The sequence below is a fragment of the Arachis duranensis genome, chromosome 1 (assembly GCF_000817695.3).
Source record: "Arachis duranensis cultivar V14167 chromosome 1, aradu.V14167.gnm2.J7QH, whole genome shotgun sequence".
Lineage (NCBI taxonomy): Eukaryota > Viridiplantae > Streptophyta > Magnoliopsida > Fabales > Fabaceae > Arachis > Arachis duranensis.
This window is the reverse complement of record NC_029772.3, coordinates 13,683,950-13,700,890: the sequence shown is the minus strand read 5'-3', so window position 1 is coordinate 13,700,890 and position 16,941 is coordinate 13,683,950. Positions and strand designations below refer to the sequence as shown.

The following is a 16,941-nucleotide window of genomic DNA, read 5'->3' as shown; positions in this document are numbered from 1 at the left end:
TAATATCTTTTTTTTAATATTTTTTAATATTTTTATTTTTACTATTAAAAATTTGTCAAATATACTAAAAAATAAAAAAATTCCTAAGTGTAATAATACTCAAACAAATCCATAATATAGTTCTCAAATTTGTATTACAATCTTAATTGACGTTACATCTCTAAAATTTCAAATTTCTAAGTGTAATAACGTAGATTTCGTTGAAAACGGTTAGTCAAATTTACCAGCAGTCTCACATGTTTATGGTTTATAATCATCATGAAATTGTCAAGGGGATAAAAGATTCCACCAACACGTGATCGAATTCTCAGATTAATCCATGAAAATACCTTAGTCAAACATATTCAATGTTACATGAAATGAATTCAGCAAATAACGTTGCATTGATTCCACTAAATCAAGTGGATATACTATATATAGTTCTTTTCTACAACTAATCAAAGAAAATTTGACGTCAACCCGTTCGCAAAAAAGTTGGTCACGACGGCTGGGAACTAATTAGATTTTTTTAAGATTTAATTAACTAACATATATCTTAAAAATACATATTAAAACTATCATTAATAAAAATTTTAAATAATTTATATTCGATAAAAATAATTTTTTAAGAATCTATTAAAGTATATACTCTTGATAACAAAAAAGGGTAACAAAAAATCGACATAGTAACTGAGAACATTCTTAAGATTTTGCAAGTTTTTTGTGTTTCAATATTTTTGCTCAATATTTATATTGGATAATTAAAAGACTTGAGAATTTCCCTTTTTTGCTGGAGTCTGCAAGTACCGATCATCCAAACAATTTAGGTAGAGTTGGCCATTTTTTTTTCAATAAATCGTTGATTAATAATTAAAACAGTGTCTAGTGCAAATATGTTCACTCTTTTACAGAGAACAATAATGGACATGAGATTTGTAAAAGTGAACACATATTTTTTTATCAAAATTTTTTTTCTAATTCATAAATATTTTTTATTATTCTATTATTATTTTTTCTTATTTTTTCTAATTTTAGTTTCTTCTCTACATCGTATTTCTTTTTTTTCTGCATTCTTTTTTTCAGATACTCTCTTTTTTCGATAGAATTTTTAACTTGACTGGATAATTAATTTATTCCTTTTTATTGTTTATTCTCTTCTCTATGGCATACTGTATTAATAGAGACTTAATTCACTTTTCTACTTTATGTTAATTTAATATCATTTTTATCTTACTGTTCATAAACCAATTCTTCTTGTAATTTTTTGTACTCCTACATACTTTTATTTTTTATTAAATTAATTTATACTTGATGTAAAAAATTTGAAATTACATGACTATTTTAGTCATTTCGCATATCTTAATTTTGTTCATATTTATCAAACATAATAGAGGACATTTATATTATATTAGTGTCTTATTCATTAATACAATACACAAAAAAAATAATTTTTAGTACTTTCATTCTATTGTTTCTGTCTTAATATCATGTCTTGTCCGGTCTTCAAAAATAAATGCAGTCTAAGCCTATAATCACAATCCATGAATTTTGTACAGCTCACTAAGCCTTATGATTTCAATCAATGAATTTATCTGGCATGCATTTTTATTTTTGGATCAGTCTTTTTTTTTTCAAAGGTATTCTAATACTATAGATCAAGAATTAATTATAGGCGAATTAGAACATTATTTAAAGATTTGCTATTAACTAATAGGTATTGGAGATAGTCTTTAAGTCTTTTATTTTTTATAGTATTTTTTAATCTGACATACCAATGACTAATCTGTCGTGAATTTCCGTTCTATTTAAGGGTCTGTCGTTAACTACATACACAAAATGAAATTCAAATTCTCGACACTTATTTAAGTGAATGAATGAGCCAATTACTCAACCAATCCAAATTGGTTGATAGTCTTAAGTTTTTTTTTAGTAATATAATAGACTTAAGTCTTAACCTTCAAAATTCGGCAAAAACAAAGGCGTTAAGGCCCAAACTTTCACATAAGTTTTTTACTTCATCCAAATGAATTGTAACATATAATTTATAAGAGTAATGTTAGGAAATCAAAAGGGTATTAGCAAAAAATAAGCCAAATACATTTGGGTAAATCAAAAATCTCTACGAGTTAATATATATAGATGTTTCTTCTGCTAAGTATCAAAATGTTTCTTTTTCATACTTAATGGATGTTCTTTTATATATTTTTCGAATTTTTTGGTATTACAAATGTGAATGTCTCTATTTCTTTAAAATTTCATAAATTTTTTAAAATTATAACTGGATATTTCTTTTGTTAAGTATTAGGATGTTTTTTTTCATATTAAATGAATATTTCTTTTATATTTATGTAATTGTTTAAAAATTCTTTTTGACTAAGATCAAGTGTGTAATTTGCAGTCAACACCCTTCTCTTCAACCACCTGTTCATCCTTTCAAAACCACATCCGAAACCAAATCCCTACCACAACCGAGAGCCCCCTCCTCTGTCCGTCCACCTCCCTTCATCTCTTATACTTCTTCTTTTGTTTAGTCCAGTTAAAAAAAAACAGAAATGATAAAAAGAAAAATTTAGCATTATTTTTTATTTTCTTTTATTTAAATTTTTACATCTCTTTTTTGGTTGTTGGTGATGTCTGGAAATACACAGTTGCAGTGCTGGCAGCAAATTCTATAGACTCTGCGGTAGAGATTTGGACGAGATGATAACCAACACCTTGCAGCACATACTCCGTTACAGAGGAGTGGGTTCCGGTGAGGAGACAGAAAAAGCCTGAGAGAGAAATTTGTGTGTGTGATTGTTGGAGGTGAGTAGATTAATATGAGAGATAAGAAGAAGATTTTTATAGTTTTAATTAAGTTTTAATTAAATTTTAAATTTTAAATTTAAAAAATTTAAAATTAATTAATTATTAATATAAATTAATGTGATTTTATTTAATTTTTTTTTGCTAATAATTTTTTGGTTTTATATACTTTTTCAATTTATAAAAGAGAGATTTCAAAAACAAAAGAAAAGGGATTTTACCAAAAACGAAAAAGAAAATGGATTAACCACTTAACCTTCCTAATATATCGGTGGGTTGGCCCACATACTACCTTTATTGCTCCTCTTTTCCATTTTCTTTTATTATTTTGGTGTGACACTGGCTCTCATTTTGATAAGCGTTTTTTTTTTTGTTGCCTTCTTTCAGATAAATGTTAACTGAACAATCCTCCAGTTCCTCCAAAAAAGGCAAATAAAAAAATAGCCCAAATAATCAATCAGCTCAGGTCAAAAAACAATAATCAGCAAGGTTCTGAAAACGAAATTGGTAATCAAACCGTTTTAATTATTAATTTATTAATTTATAAATTTAAATGGTTTAATTGTAATTGACTTTAAAAATTATTTTATAATAAAATAATAAATAAAATATAAATAAACACATTAAAATATAATTATAATCTAATATAAATTTTAAAATATCATCTAAATACAAATTAAAAAGTCAAATAATAAAAATAACTAACAAAATATAAAATGCCAACATTTAATTTATCCGAGTTTGAGCGCCGACGATCTAGGAACGATGTCGCCTCCATCAATTTTCGAAGCGCTTCGGTGTTCGATACCGTCCAAGAAGTACCCTAGAATCCTCCTTATGCAATCCACGTCGTATAGCGTTTCGTTGAGGTAAGAGTAGCTGGGAATGAGAAGGTCGTCGACTTCTTTGAGCTGTGATCCTTTGTTCTTTTCCAATATGTCTCTGCAATCTTCCGAAGCATTAAGAAATGAATCTTTAATATTCTTCCCTTACCCTGCTGAAAGAGTAGTTATTACATTGTTGACTATAGTCGCCATAATTTTATTCACAAGAAAATTTCAAAAGATATGTACTTAAAAAGCAAATGACTTTGTCATTCACATTCACACCCTTTGCATTTATTTACCATAGTTGTCAGAAGCGAACCGGTCATCAAACCGGTCAGGTTACTGGATCACTGGGTTACTGATTCAACCGTTGGATTACTGGTTATATATTAAAATAACAATTATTTTCGAATTTCAATAATTTATTAATTAGTTTATATCTTTTATACTATTATATACTACAAGTATTTATTAAAAAATAATATTAATAGATATTATATAATTATAAAAAAATAAGTGAGTTTATAATTATTGTTAAATAAAAATATAATTAATTTAAGAATGAGTGAGTTTATAATTAAAATTAAAATAAATTAAATAAAAGTAAACTATTTGATGAAAGATATCTATATGTATTATAATTTGCATTAATTTTAATAGAAAACATAATGGTTTGGTGGTTGTGGAGCCTTTTGGTTTCCTTGAGGACAAGGGTTCGAACCCTACCTCAAGCATTTTAGAAATATTTTCTCCCAAGCGGTTTGGTCAGACCACTTCACCGGTTCACACCGGTTTTGACCGGTTCAATTTCTTGTGCGGTTCAAACACTGGACCGGACCGGTATAGGATCCGGTTCATCAGTTTTCCTGTCGAACTGGCCGGTCCGGTCTGGTTTTTACAACTATGTCATTTACACATATATCTACAATGAGCTATATATTTTACAGAGAAGAGAAGAGCCAAAAATTAAAAAGACTGGAAGCAGCAGACATTTGATATCTACCACATAGTCTTGCAGGGCAAAGGGATCCACCAGCTACCAGTGAGAGATACGATAAAAGCGGCGGCATAGTAGATAAGGAAAATGAAAAGAGAAGTCTCAAAACTATTAGGTGAGTATTGTAACCTTATTAATGCCTCTTCAACTCTTAGCTATAAGTTACATATAACTACATACCATGTCTTCCAAAAAGATTATCATTATAATCTGATGTGTACCCCGATATGCTCGGCAGAAGGTCCGATCATTAAGCCCAGAAATGATCGAAAATCCCCAACCAACTCATTCACACATCAGCATTATCTTCAAAACCGCTACTCACAAATAGAAAAATCAAAGATATGAACAACATCACTTACCAAATATCTCGGAGCAAATAAAGCTCTCACCAACTATCCGCTTGCCTATATATACCAGGCTACACGACCCACAAAAGACAGGTCATAGAACCCATTCTTACTCATTGTTCTCTATTCTCTTATAACTCACATACTTACTTGAGCGTCGGAGTGTCTTGTGCAGGTACTCCCGCCGCCGTGTTTCAGAGGACCGAGGTCATCCTGTACCGTTGGGCCAAGACGAAGTATAGTTTAACCAAAAAGTCAAGTGCTCAACTGAAAGCCGTATACCTCGGCATACTCAGGACGGAACATTTGGCGCCCACCGTGGGGCCTGAAATCTAACCCCACTCTATTTCCACTTTCCTTTTTATTTTCTTCTTCTACGCAGGATTCGTCAAGCTGGTGACATGGCTGACAACGGAATTCATCAACCTAGTCAGGCCGAACTTATGGCCCAGATGGCCGAACTGCAAGCAGAAGTCAAGAGACTAGCTGAGCTATCCACCCAGAGCAGCAAACAAGAGGAAGGCAACTCCAAAAGTTCAACCCAAGGCGGAGCCGAACTCATAGGTGTCAACCCCCCCAAGGAAAAGCTGACCTTGGACAACCCGTTTTCTGAGGAAATCACGAATTTCCAAATGCCAAAGCATTTCACACTCCCTTCCTCTCTTGAGCCATATAAGGGGATTGGTGACCCCCGGGCTCACATCAAAAAATTTCAATCTATGATGTTTTTTAACAGACCTAATAACGATCCTGTGCTTTGCAGAGTTTCCCTACTTATCTAGACGGGACTGCCCTACTTTGGTTTTCGAAATTATCTGCAGGATCAATCGCTTCCTTCGAAGATCTGGCTAGGTCTTTCATCGACTACTTTGCAGTAGCTCGGATCTATGTACATGGATCAGACTATCTCAGCACCATCCGCCAGGGCCCACAAGAAAGCTTAAAAGATTATATGACCAGGTTCACATATGCCACCATGGAAATACCTGACCTGAACCCTGCCGTCCACCTACATGCCCTCAAAGCCGGACTTAGGCCCGGAAAATTCAGAGAAATAATCGCGGTTACCAAGCCAAAAACACTGGACGAATTCCGAGAAAGAGCAGCTGGACAAATGGAAATCGAAGAACTCCGAGAGGCCGACAAAACCGAAAGGAGACCACGAAAAGAGAATGACAGACCCTCCAGATTGGCGAACACTAGAGACCTCGGCAAACCATTCAAGCTCGTCCCAAAATTCGATAACTACACCAGATTCAATACGAAGAGAGAAAAGATAATCAAAGAAATACTCAATGCCAAGATTATAAAACCACCAACCAGAGCGGGGAGCTACCAAGATCAGCGATTCGTCGACAAAAGCAAGCACTGTGCCTTCCACCAGAAATATGGGCACACAACTGATGAGTGTGTAATAGCTAAGGATCTGCTGGAAAGATTAGCTCGCCAAGGCCTCCTAGACAAATACATCGAAGGGAGAAAGCATAAAGACAACGACAGAGACTGAGACCAGCGCCGACAGACCTCGGAAAGTAAAGAAGATAACAAATGGCCACACAACACACCACCAAAAGCCATCATAAATTGCATATCCGGAGGATTTGCCGGGGGAGGAGAAACAACCTTAGCCCGAAAGCGAAGCTACCGAGCAATGTTGGCAATCGAAGGAACCATGCCGCTAAACAACAAAGACAATCCCGACCTCCAAATCACCTTCAGCCAGGCGGACATCAGCTCGGCAGCACCAAACTTAGATGACCCAGTGGTACTATCTATCCAAACAGGTGAACTATTGGTAAGAAAAGTCCTCCTGGACCCAGGTAGTAGTGCAGATGTACTTTTCTATTCTACCTTTTTAAAAATGAACTTATCCGAAAAACTCTTACAACCCTCGTCCGGGGAGCTAGTAGGTTTCTCCGGAGAAAGGGTCCCCATCAAGGGATACATATGGCTAAAAACAACCTTAGGAGAGAACTCATTATCAAAAACTATTGACTTACAATACCTGATAGTTGACTGCCCCAGTCCTTACAATGTTATCCTCGGAAGACCCACTCTGAACATGTTCAGGGCAGTAGTATCCACTTACCATCTATGTGTTAAGTTTCAGGCACAGGACGGACATATAGTGACACTCCACTCAGACCGACAACAAGCTCGGCAATGTTACAACGCGAGTCTAAAAAGATCGGCCTCGGGAAAAGAACACCAAGAGGTCAGAGATACTCACAACACACACGAGGTATTATCTCTCGCAGAGCTCGACCCGAGGGAGGACACTCAAGAAAGACCTCAGCCGGCAGACGAGCTCCAGGAAGTCTCGCTGATGGCAAAGACAGGACAGGTCACATACATCGGCCAAGCCCTCCAAGGAGAAGAAAGGTCGGAACTTATCAAAATACTAAAAGATAACGCCGACCTATTTGCATGGACCTCAGCAGACATGCCCGGCATAAACCCTAACATCATATGTCACAAGCTCGCCACAAACAACTCTGCTCGACCTATAGCTCAAAAGAAAAGGAACCTCGGAGCAGAGAAATCAAAAGCGGTCCTTAAAGAAACTGGAAAGCTCCTTAAAGCTAATTTCATCAAAGAGATTCGATTCACAACATGGTTATCAAACGTCGTAATGGTAAGAAAGAACTCAAGTAAATGGCGCATGTGCGTCAATTTTACAGATTTAAATAATGTCATAAAGATGCTTACCCCCTGCCTTGTATCGATAAGCTTGTAGACAATGCATCAGGTTTCAAAAGCTTAAGCTTCATGGATGCATACTCTGGCTACAACCAGATCCTTATGCATCCGGAAGATCAAAGCAAAACAACATTTACAACTGAACATGGAAATTTTTGTTACAAAGTAATGCCATTTGACCTAAAGAATGCAGGTGCAACCTACCAACGACTGATGGACAAAGTATTCCACAATCAAATAGGTCGGAGTATGGAGATCTACGTGGATGACATGGTCGCCAAGACCACTCAAGGGATGTCACACTGTGACGATCTCAGGGAGATATTCGAACAAGTCCGAACATACAACATGAGACTCAACCCAGAGAAGTGTGCTTTCGGAGTACAAGGGGGGAAATTCCTCGGATTCATGCTGACCTCACGCGGAATTGAAGCAAACCCTGAAAAATGTAGAGCAATACTTGATATGACAAGCCCCAAAATGAAGAAAGAAGTACAACAACTGGCAGGGAGAATAGCGGCATTATCTCGATTTTTACCAGCAGTATCAAGCCGATCATATCATTTCTTCCAAACCATATCAAAGGCCAAGAAATTTCAATGGACCGAGGAATGCGAGAAAGCATTTGGCGAACTTAAAACCATTCTATCAACACCACCAGTGCTACAAAAACCAGAAGTCGGTAAACCCCTATACCTATACTTGTCAGTTTCTAATTATTCTATAAGCTCGGCTCTTGTCACAGAAGCAGGAAAAATACAACGACCAGTATACTTCGTTAGCAGAGTTATGCAATCAACGGAGCAAAAATATCCAAAAATTGAACAACTGGCCCTGGCGCTGGTAATAACGGCAAGAAGGCTAAGACCATACTTCCAAAGCCACACGATTATAGTAAGGACAAATCAACCACTAAGGTGGATACTAACAAAACCAGAACTCGCCGGACGTATGATCAAATGGTCCATAGAACTTTCAGAGTTTGACATCCAGTTTCAACCAAGGTCGGCACTTAAAGCACAGATCCTTGCAGATTTCATTTCCGAGCTAACTCCTGACCAGAACAACAGGCCATGGGAATTACATGTAGACGGAGCGTCTAGCCGAAGAGGAAGCGGGGCTGGTATAATCTTAAAACAAGGAGACGAAGTAATAGCCGAACAGTCCCTCCAATTCAACTTCCCGGCAAGCAATAACGATGCAGAGTATGAGGCCCTCATAACAGGACTCAAGCTCGCCCTGAACCTTCAAGTTCAAAGCCTGACAGCACATTGCGACTCCCTCCTGGTGGTACAACAAATTCGAGGAGAATTCCAGGTAAAAGATCCTTTACTAGAGCGATATTGGCTCATGGCAAAGGATCTTATTTCAAAATTCAATTCATTTATCATATTGCACGTAAATAGAGAAAAAAACTTTAGAGCGGATATTCTATCTAAGCTCGCCGCCACTAGGGCGGACACACAAACTTCAACGTTATCCCAACTCACACTTGAAAAGCCTAGCATTGAGCCATTATCAGTTACAAACATTACTCACCTCCGAGATTGGAGAACTCCTTTTCTTGAATATATCAATACAGGTACCATACCCAAAGACAAGCTCAACCCACAAAACTTCAGAAGAAGGGCCAGCCTTTACACAAAGGTGGCAGGAGAGCTATACAGGCGCGGTTTCTCACAACCGTTGCTGAAATGCCTAAACAAAAAAGAAGCAAAAGAGGTAATGGATGAAATCCACGAGGGAGTATGCAGAAATCACATAGGAGGCTGATCCCTTGCCGCCAAGATCGTCCGGACAGGATACTACTGGCCGACCTTGAAGCGAGATTGCATAACAAAAGTAAAAGCCTGTGACAACTGCCAGAAACTTTCAGCTATATCTACAAAGCCGGCCGAGATGTTACACAGCATGGAGGTAAGCTGGCCGTTCCATAGATGGGGACTCGACATCCTCGGCCCTTTTCCAGTAGCTCCAGGCCAGGTAAAATTTCTTTTGGTAGCAATAGACTATTTCTCAAAATGGATAGAAGCCCAACCATTAGCAAGAATAACGACCGAGAAGGTACGATCTTTTATATGGAAAAACATTATATGCCGGTTTGGAATACCACGAGAAATAACATCTGATAATGGTAGACAATTTACAGACAATAAGCTCGGTTCATTTCTAAAGAATTTTAATATACAGCATCATTTTAGCTCGGTGGAACACCCACAAACTAATGGGCAAGCCGAGGCTGCTAACCGAGTTATATTACAGGCCATAAAGAGAAAGCTCAATAACGCAAAAGGAGAATGGGCAGACCTCATCCCAGAAGTACTATGGAGCTACAATACAACAATACAGAGTACCATGGGGGAAACACCCTTCAAGTTAGTCTACGGGTCTGAAGCGTTAATTCCCGTAGAGGTCGGCATCCCAACTTTGAGAGCCGAACTATATGATGAACAACAAAACGAGGATAGAAGAAATGCCGAACTCGATCTAACTGAAAAAGAAAGGGAGATCGCCGCTATCAGACAAAGGGCAAAAAAGCAATTAGCCGAGATAAAGCACAATAAAAGAGTACATCCGAGGACATTCACAATTGGAGATCTTGTGCTCAGACGAACAGAAGAAGCAAGACGACCTCCCACACATGGCAAACTCGCCGCAAACTGGGAAGGACTTTTCCAAATAACAAAAGTACTCGGATTGGGGGCTTACCAACTTCAAACACTGCAAGGCAATACAATACCAGGAAATTGGAATGTCTCTTCATTAAAAGTGTATAGGTCATGATATGTACCAAAAGCGGATGAATGTACTCTTTTTTCCCCTTAGAGCTTTTCTCCCAAAGAAAAGGGTTTTTGCCTAAGGAGGGTTTTAACGAGGCCGGACGCTGAACGCATTCAAATAAACGTCAATGACTACTTTTTGCTTAACAAAATCTTGGTTCTTATAAACGACCTAGTATATATTAATAAACCCAAAAGGTGCAATATTGTTAACCCGGCGTAACCTCGGCCAAAACAAAACACCATCCAAAGTTCGAAGAAAGCAAAACAACCAAGACTCGGTCAAATAGACACCAAACAGTCAAGAGTCAAAAACAAAATAAAACAAACTAAAGAGGAGGAATAGTCTCGTCATGCTCCTCCACAGTGCCATCTACAACTAACTTCCCACCTACCACTATTTTAGTCACATCTAGCTTACTGCTATCAAATTCTGGAACAAGCACGGCAATTTGGCTAACGGCACGTTCAAAACCATAGGAGAACATCTCCATCCCATTTTCCTCTAGCTCGTGAACACGAGAGGTAAGCCGACCTTTAGCGAGGTCGCTCTCTTGAACTTCAACTTGTAATGACCGAATTTGATCTTGCAAACGGCCGACTTCTTCCAATGACTCTTTCAATTTTTTATCCGCATTAGCAAAAGATTCTCGTTTTTCCTTCAGAGCTCCTTCTAGCTCAGCAATCTTATCTTTATACACCTTTTCTGTCTCAGCAACCTTATTCACCACCACCTGCTCTCGGCACCAATAAGCTCAGTCGTGCGACCAACACATAACAAACGAGCTGCAACGACCTACCAAAACAAACACAAAGTGAGATATAACAAATACAAAGTTTACTGAAGCAAAAACAAGAACAAACCTGAACAAATTTTCCAAGCTCTTCAACACCAGCCCGACGAGTCATGAGCATATCTCCAGGATACTGCGATGCACGATCAGAAAGGCCAGCAAAATCAAACTGCTCACTCCAAAGGGAATGAGAACTCGCACCAGAAACAAAACCATGTAACCCCCACTTCTTGCCAAATGATGACTTACTTCCCCCAACATCCTTATCGTCCTCAAGAATCACTTCCACAGACTGCTCAACAACATCCATCTTCCTCTTAAAAGAAGAGGCCGGCTGAAGAATGGACTGCGCAACATCACCTCCCCCTCTCTCCCAGCCTCGGAAACATCACCAATCTTCTCCTTCTTTCTCTTAAGAAAAGACTGGAAACGTGAAGGGTCAAGGTTAGGAACTCGTCCACCTGGTCAAAAACAAAGGATCAGATTAAATCGGCAATACAAAGAACAACGCACACGAACAAAATAAAATTATCTATATACGTTTTTAAACCTTCCTCATCCCCTGAATCGTAATAACGAAGAACATCGGATATAGACAAACATAACCCCTGAGCAAAAGCCTCAACCAAGAAATCCACCAACCTCTCCTCCTCCTCACTTTGTTCAACAGCCTCAAGTATTTGACAAGGCTCCGAACACCAGAACAACGGAAACTTCTCTATTAACTCATCATCAAGGTAGAATGGGTACTCAAACTCCGCAAAACGCACTTTTACAAATAAAGACTTGAAATTTTTAAAGGAGGACTTGTAAAGAAGAAAAAGAGAACGACTAGAAAAACTACTGAAACACACCCACATACCCCTACCCACCCCCTTCGCTTGGAACAAAGAAAAAAACACAACAAGAGAACAAAGAACAGACAGAAAACTCATCAAACATTCAAAGGCGCGCAAGAATACCCAAGAATTAGGATGCAACTGCGAGGGCGCGCAATTCAATTGAGTCAGAACATCACATTCAAAAACAGTGAATGGAAACTTAACACAAAGCTCAATGAGAACAGGAGTATAAAAATAAAAGTACCGCCAATCCCCCCTTCTCTCACAAACCCTATCCTCACTAGAACAGGGAAGAAACTCAATGACCGCGCCGAACCCTCCCTCAAAACATTCAAACCTCGAAGCCCACTAAGGGAGTCAGCACTAACGAAAGACGACGAGCGAGTCCTTACGTCGTCATGCACCCAGTGATAAGGGTCAGTTTTATTCTCTTCAACAATCTTTTCCTTTTCCCTCACCATTTCAAACGAAAACGAAAAACAGAAGAACAGAGCAAGCAAAAAAATAACCTCAGAAAAGAAACCAACCTCTAGAAGACATGGCCCGCCAAGAAGAATTTGAAGCAGCAAAACGTAATTTCCAAAAAACACTCGAAGGATATTATTACCAACCCACTAACTTAGTGGGTAACTTAACCCACAACCATTAAAATCGCATCAGAAAATCCAAACGTGAAAAAAGCACATTAAAAGAGGGGACACGTTTTACAAAAAGTAAGAGTCTCACCCAAGTCTTCACAGATCTCATTCAAAAAAAAATCAGCTCTAAAGTCAAAAGCTCGCCTACCACTTCGATGCACTGCTAGCCGAGCTTGGGGGCTATGATGTGTACCCCGATATGCTCGGCAGAAGGTCCGATCATTAAGCCCAGAAATGATCGAAAATCCCCAACCAACTCATTCACACATCAGCATTATCTTCAAAACCGCTACTCACAAACAGAAAAATCAAAGATATGAACTACAGCACTTACCAAATATCTCGGAGCAAATAAAGCTCTCACCAACTATCCGCTTGCCTATATATACCAGGCTATACAACCCACAAAAGACAGGTCACAGAACCCATTCTTACTCATTGTTCTCTATTCTCTTATAACTCACATACTTACTTGAGCATCGGAGTGTCTTGTGCAGGTACTCCGCCGCCGTGTTTCAAAGGACCAAGGTCATCCTGTACCGTTGGGCCAAGACGAAGTATAGTTTAACCAAGAAGTCAAGTGCTCAACTGAAAGCCATATACCTCGGCATACTCAGGACAGAACACAATCTTTTACTGAATAATCTCAAGTTTTTAACAAACAACATCCAAAATTATTCAAATTATTCACAATTATTCAATAAACAAAAAAATTCAGTAGTTCACACTTCACAGCTAAACGAACAATAATTATTCACAATTATTTAACAAAGTTCACAGTTCAGTTCAGTAACTTTAGTTGAATCAGTTCACACTTCATAGTTCACAAAAAAATAAAAAATCAGTAAATCACATATCACTATATGAGAGTTCACATTTCACAGTTCACAAAACTTCATAAAATCAAACAATTATTCAATCATAGTTAATAAAAAATTACTTAGAAACTAGAAGATGCCTTCAACAGAGCAGAGGGAAACAGAGACACCAAGTGACTAAGACAAGGAGTAGTGGTGGAGCACCTTCGAACAGGCTTCGAACGGGACAGTGGTTGTAGAGGAACAAAGCTAGTGTTGGCCGCGGCGTGGCAGTGCGACGGAGGTTTTGACGTTCGCTCGGTGGCTGCGCGATGGAAAGGAAGGAAGGTTGCAATGGCTGCTGCGTGATGGAGGAAAAGTGAGAGAGCAGGCGATGGCTGTTCGAAGGAACGACGGCGGCGGCACGAGACTGTGGCTGGACGGAGGTGAGGCACGACCAGGAGCTCGATGAGATTGAGAGGATCCCTGTTCTGGACTGAATATGTGAGAGAGGCATTCTGAAATCTGGATCTGGCACGGGAGGATGGAGTTAGGGCTAAGTGCCTGAGTGAGTGATAATAACTCTAAGTGCAACAGCTTGAAACGGCGACATTTGGTTCTCCATTCAAAAATCCACCGAGTCACGGTTCGGTTCAACCGACCGATTTCTGGCTAGTTCACCAGTTCAATTGCATTTTTTGAATCTACCATTTTGGCATTTGTTCGAGCCATTTTTCTCAGCAATTCACCATTTACCAAATATTTTTTTATAATTGAACCTACCTTATTGCTAATAAAAAATGATCTAAGTAACAAGATAAAACAATTACTAGGACATAACTATGAGCATTATCTATTTTTGTTATCATTATTTCGAGATGCGAAGCAAAAATATTTTAATAAACACGTTCTTCAGTAATATTGTCATGACTCTTGAAGTCATGTGCGATATCAATACCAAACCAAATACAAGGAGTAGTGGGTCCTAAGCTAAATCTTGGCTAAACTTTAAAAATCTTAATGTCATAATGCTTTTTAAATTCTCCTAGCCATTATCCTATTATAATAATTCTTATTAAAAAGAATGTCCATGTTGTGACAATTTCACCCAAAAGTAATGAGTTACTCCTCCAGCATGTCTCCATTTCTGTAGAATAGTAAATTGCGTAGTAGGAACAATTTTTAATTTATTACGAGCCCAAAATAATAAGGAAAAAAAAGTACTAGGGTGAAAAAAATGAAGAATGAGTAAAATAGTAAATTCAAATTTCATAAATATTTTTTAAGGCTTACTATCAATACAAATTTATTTAAAAGATTTAAAATGATTTAGAAACTCAATTGAAAAAAAAATAATAATTTAATTATAAATTTGGTAAAAATATAAATATTAAGAGAATAACTAAACTTAAAATTTACAATTAGTTTCTAAATTATTTAGAAAAATATCTCGATATTTTTTAATTCTCTTTCATATTTTCATAAATTACACAAGATTTTTATTTTTGGTAATTTTACCTATTAGCCAATTATATTAAAAATTTTTAAAGTAACAATGTTATTCTCATTTTAATAATGTTTTTTATATAAATTTATATAAAGAGCAATATTATAAAATATGAAAATTATCATAATATAAATTGTGACGATATCATTCAATTATATAACGTAATCTTTTGTTTTATTTTAATCCACTACTCTAGAAACTAAAATACCCATGGAGAGAACTATTTCATATTGTTAGAATTTACTAGAGAAAATTTTGTAACTATCCTTTGAAAAAAAAAATAGACATGTTTCTTAAATTATATTTTATTAACAATAATGTAAGTTAACTAGTTTTATAACAAGAGCACATAAGAAGTACATAAAATGTATTTATTTATCAAATATTTTTTATAATTAAGCCTACATTATTGTTAATGAAAAATGATCTAAATAACAAGACAAATTAATTACTGCGACATAATTATAAGCACTATCGATTTTTGTTACTACCATGAAAAAAAAAAAGTATCAGAGTAAAAAAACGAAATAATATAATAATAAATTCATATTTTATAAATATTTTTTAAAGTTTAAGTGAATAAAAATTTATTTAAAAAAATTAAAATGATTTAAAAATTTAATTAAAAAAATATAAAAATCTAATAATAATTTTGATATAAATATAGATATTAAGAGAATAACTAAATTTACAAATTATAATCAGTTTTCAAATTATTAACTTAAAAAAGTGTCTGACATTTTTTAATTTTCTCTCATACTTTTATAAATCACTAAAGATTTTTTTTGTAATTTTATCTATTACTCAATTAGATTGAAAATTTTAAAATTAATAATATTTTTTTATTTTTATAATTTTTTTATATAAATTTATATAAAAAATGATATTATAAAATATGAGAATTACACAATGGTTTCACAGTTTTTTTTGTAAAAGTTATTAGATAATTTTAGTTAATATTTATTTGAGTTATAATTTGCTACTAAAAGGTAACACCTTATAAAATTTAGTAGTACCTGATACAATCATGAACTCATAAACGTGATCATTATTTTATTCTAACTCATTACTATTTTTCAAGTAGATTTTTTGATGATATTTATTTTTGTCGTTTAGGCAACTTGAATTTTGGTGTCAATGATCACAGTCAGGTTTTCAGCAGTCGAAAAAAGTTGAATTTATGAATTGTACTTTAGTTTTATCTCTTTAGAAATTATAGCAGAAAAATATTATTAAATTCACAAAAAATTAAAATTTAGATCTGTATAATTTATTGTTGACATACACAGAAATAAAAAGAAAAAAAATAAAGACAATTCACTTATATATAAAAATATACGCCATCTTTTTCAATCCTCGATACTGATGATCAGATAGTTTGAGAGCATCATGGCTGACACAAATACCAGTTTTAAGTGGAAAGTATCCTAATATTATTAGAGTTATGGGGCGGCATCAATTATTCACCAACAATGCTTTAGCCGCAGTTGGAGTTGGGGTTATTAGAGTTCATTATCCCCATGACGCATGGTCTAAGAAAGTGTTCACTGGGATTCAAAGACTGCTGATATAGTTAAAATGGTACTAAATTATTATTGTACACATAAATAAATATTTTAAATATTTTATTTACAGATATAGATAATTTAATTTATATTTTTATATTTTATTATTTATCTTATTTATCATATGAATAAATTAATGGAAAACTCTAGGAGGCAGCAGTTTTATTGAATTTTGGCCAGCATGTAACCAGCAGAGAAAGGTGAGCCATTGGATGAAATCTCATACCAATCCCATACCATCAAATTATCATTGATGGCTAATTGATGGCTAACAATCACAAAAATTGCTGGCCCCTAGCATTGCTCTAAATTAATTATGACTATATTTCATTAAAAAAAATTATGTATTCTTTTTTAATA

The 16,941-nt window shown here is 35.8% G+C and overlaps 1 protein-coding gene across 1 annotated transcript; it reads left to right on the top strand.

Annotated features, from left to right (window-relative positions):
* The first annotated feature begins 6,609 nt into the window (after window positions 1–6,609).
* LOC107480200 (uncharacterized) lies at window positions 6,610–10,442 on the top strand. The gene is made up of 4 exons (XM_016100350.1): window positions 6,610–7,593; window positions 7,689–9,404; window positions 9,525–9,722; window positions 9,849–10,442. The coding sequence occupies exons 1-4, from the start codon at window positions 6,610–6,612 to the stop codon at window positions 10,440–10,442; spliced, it is 3,492 nt and encodes a 1,163-aa protein (XP_015955836.1).
* The last annotated feature ends 6,499 nt before the right edge of the window (window positions 10,443–16,941 follow it).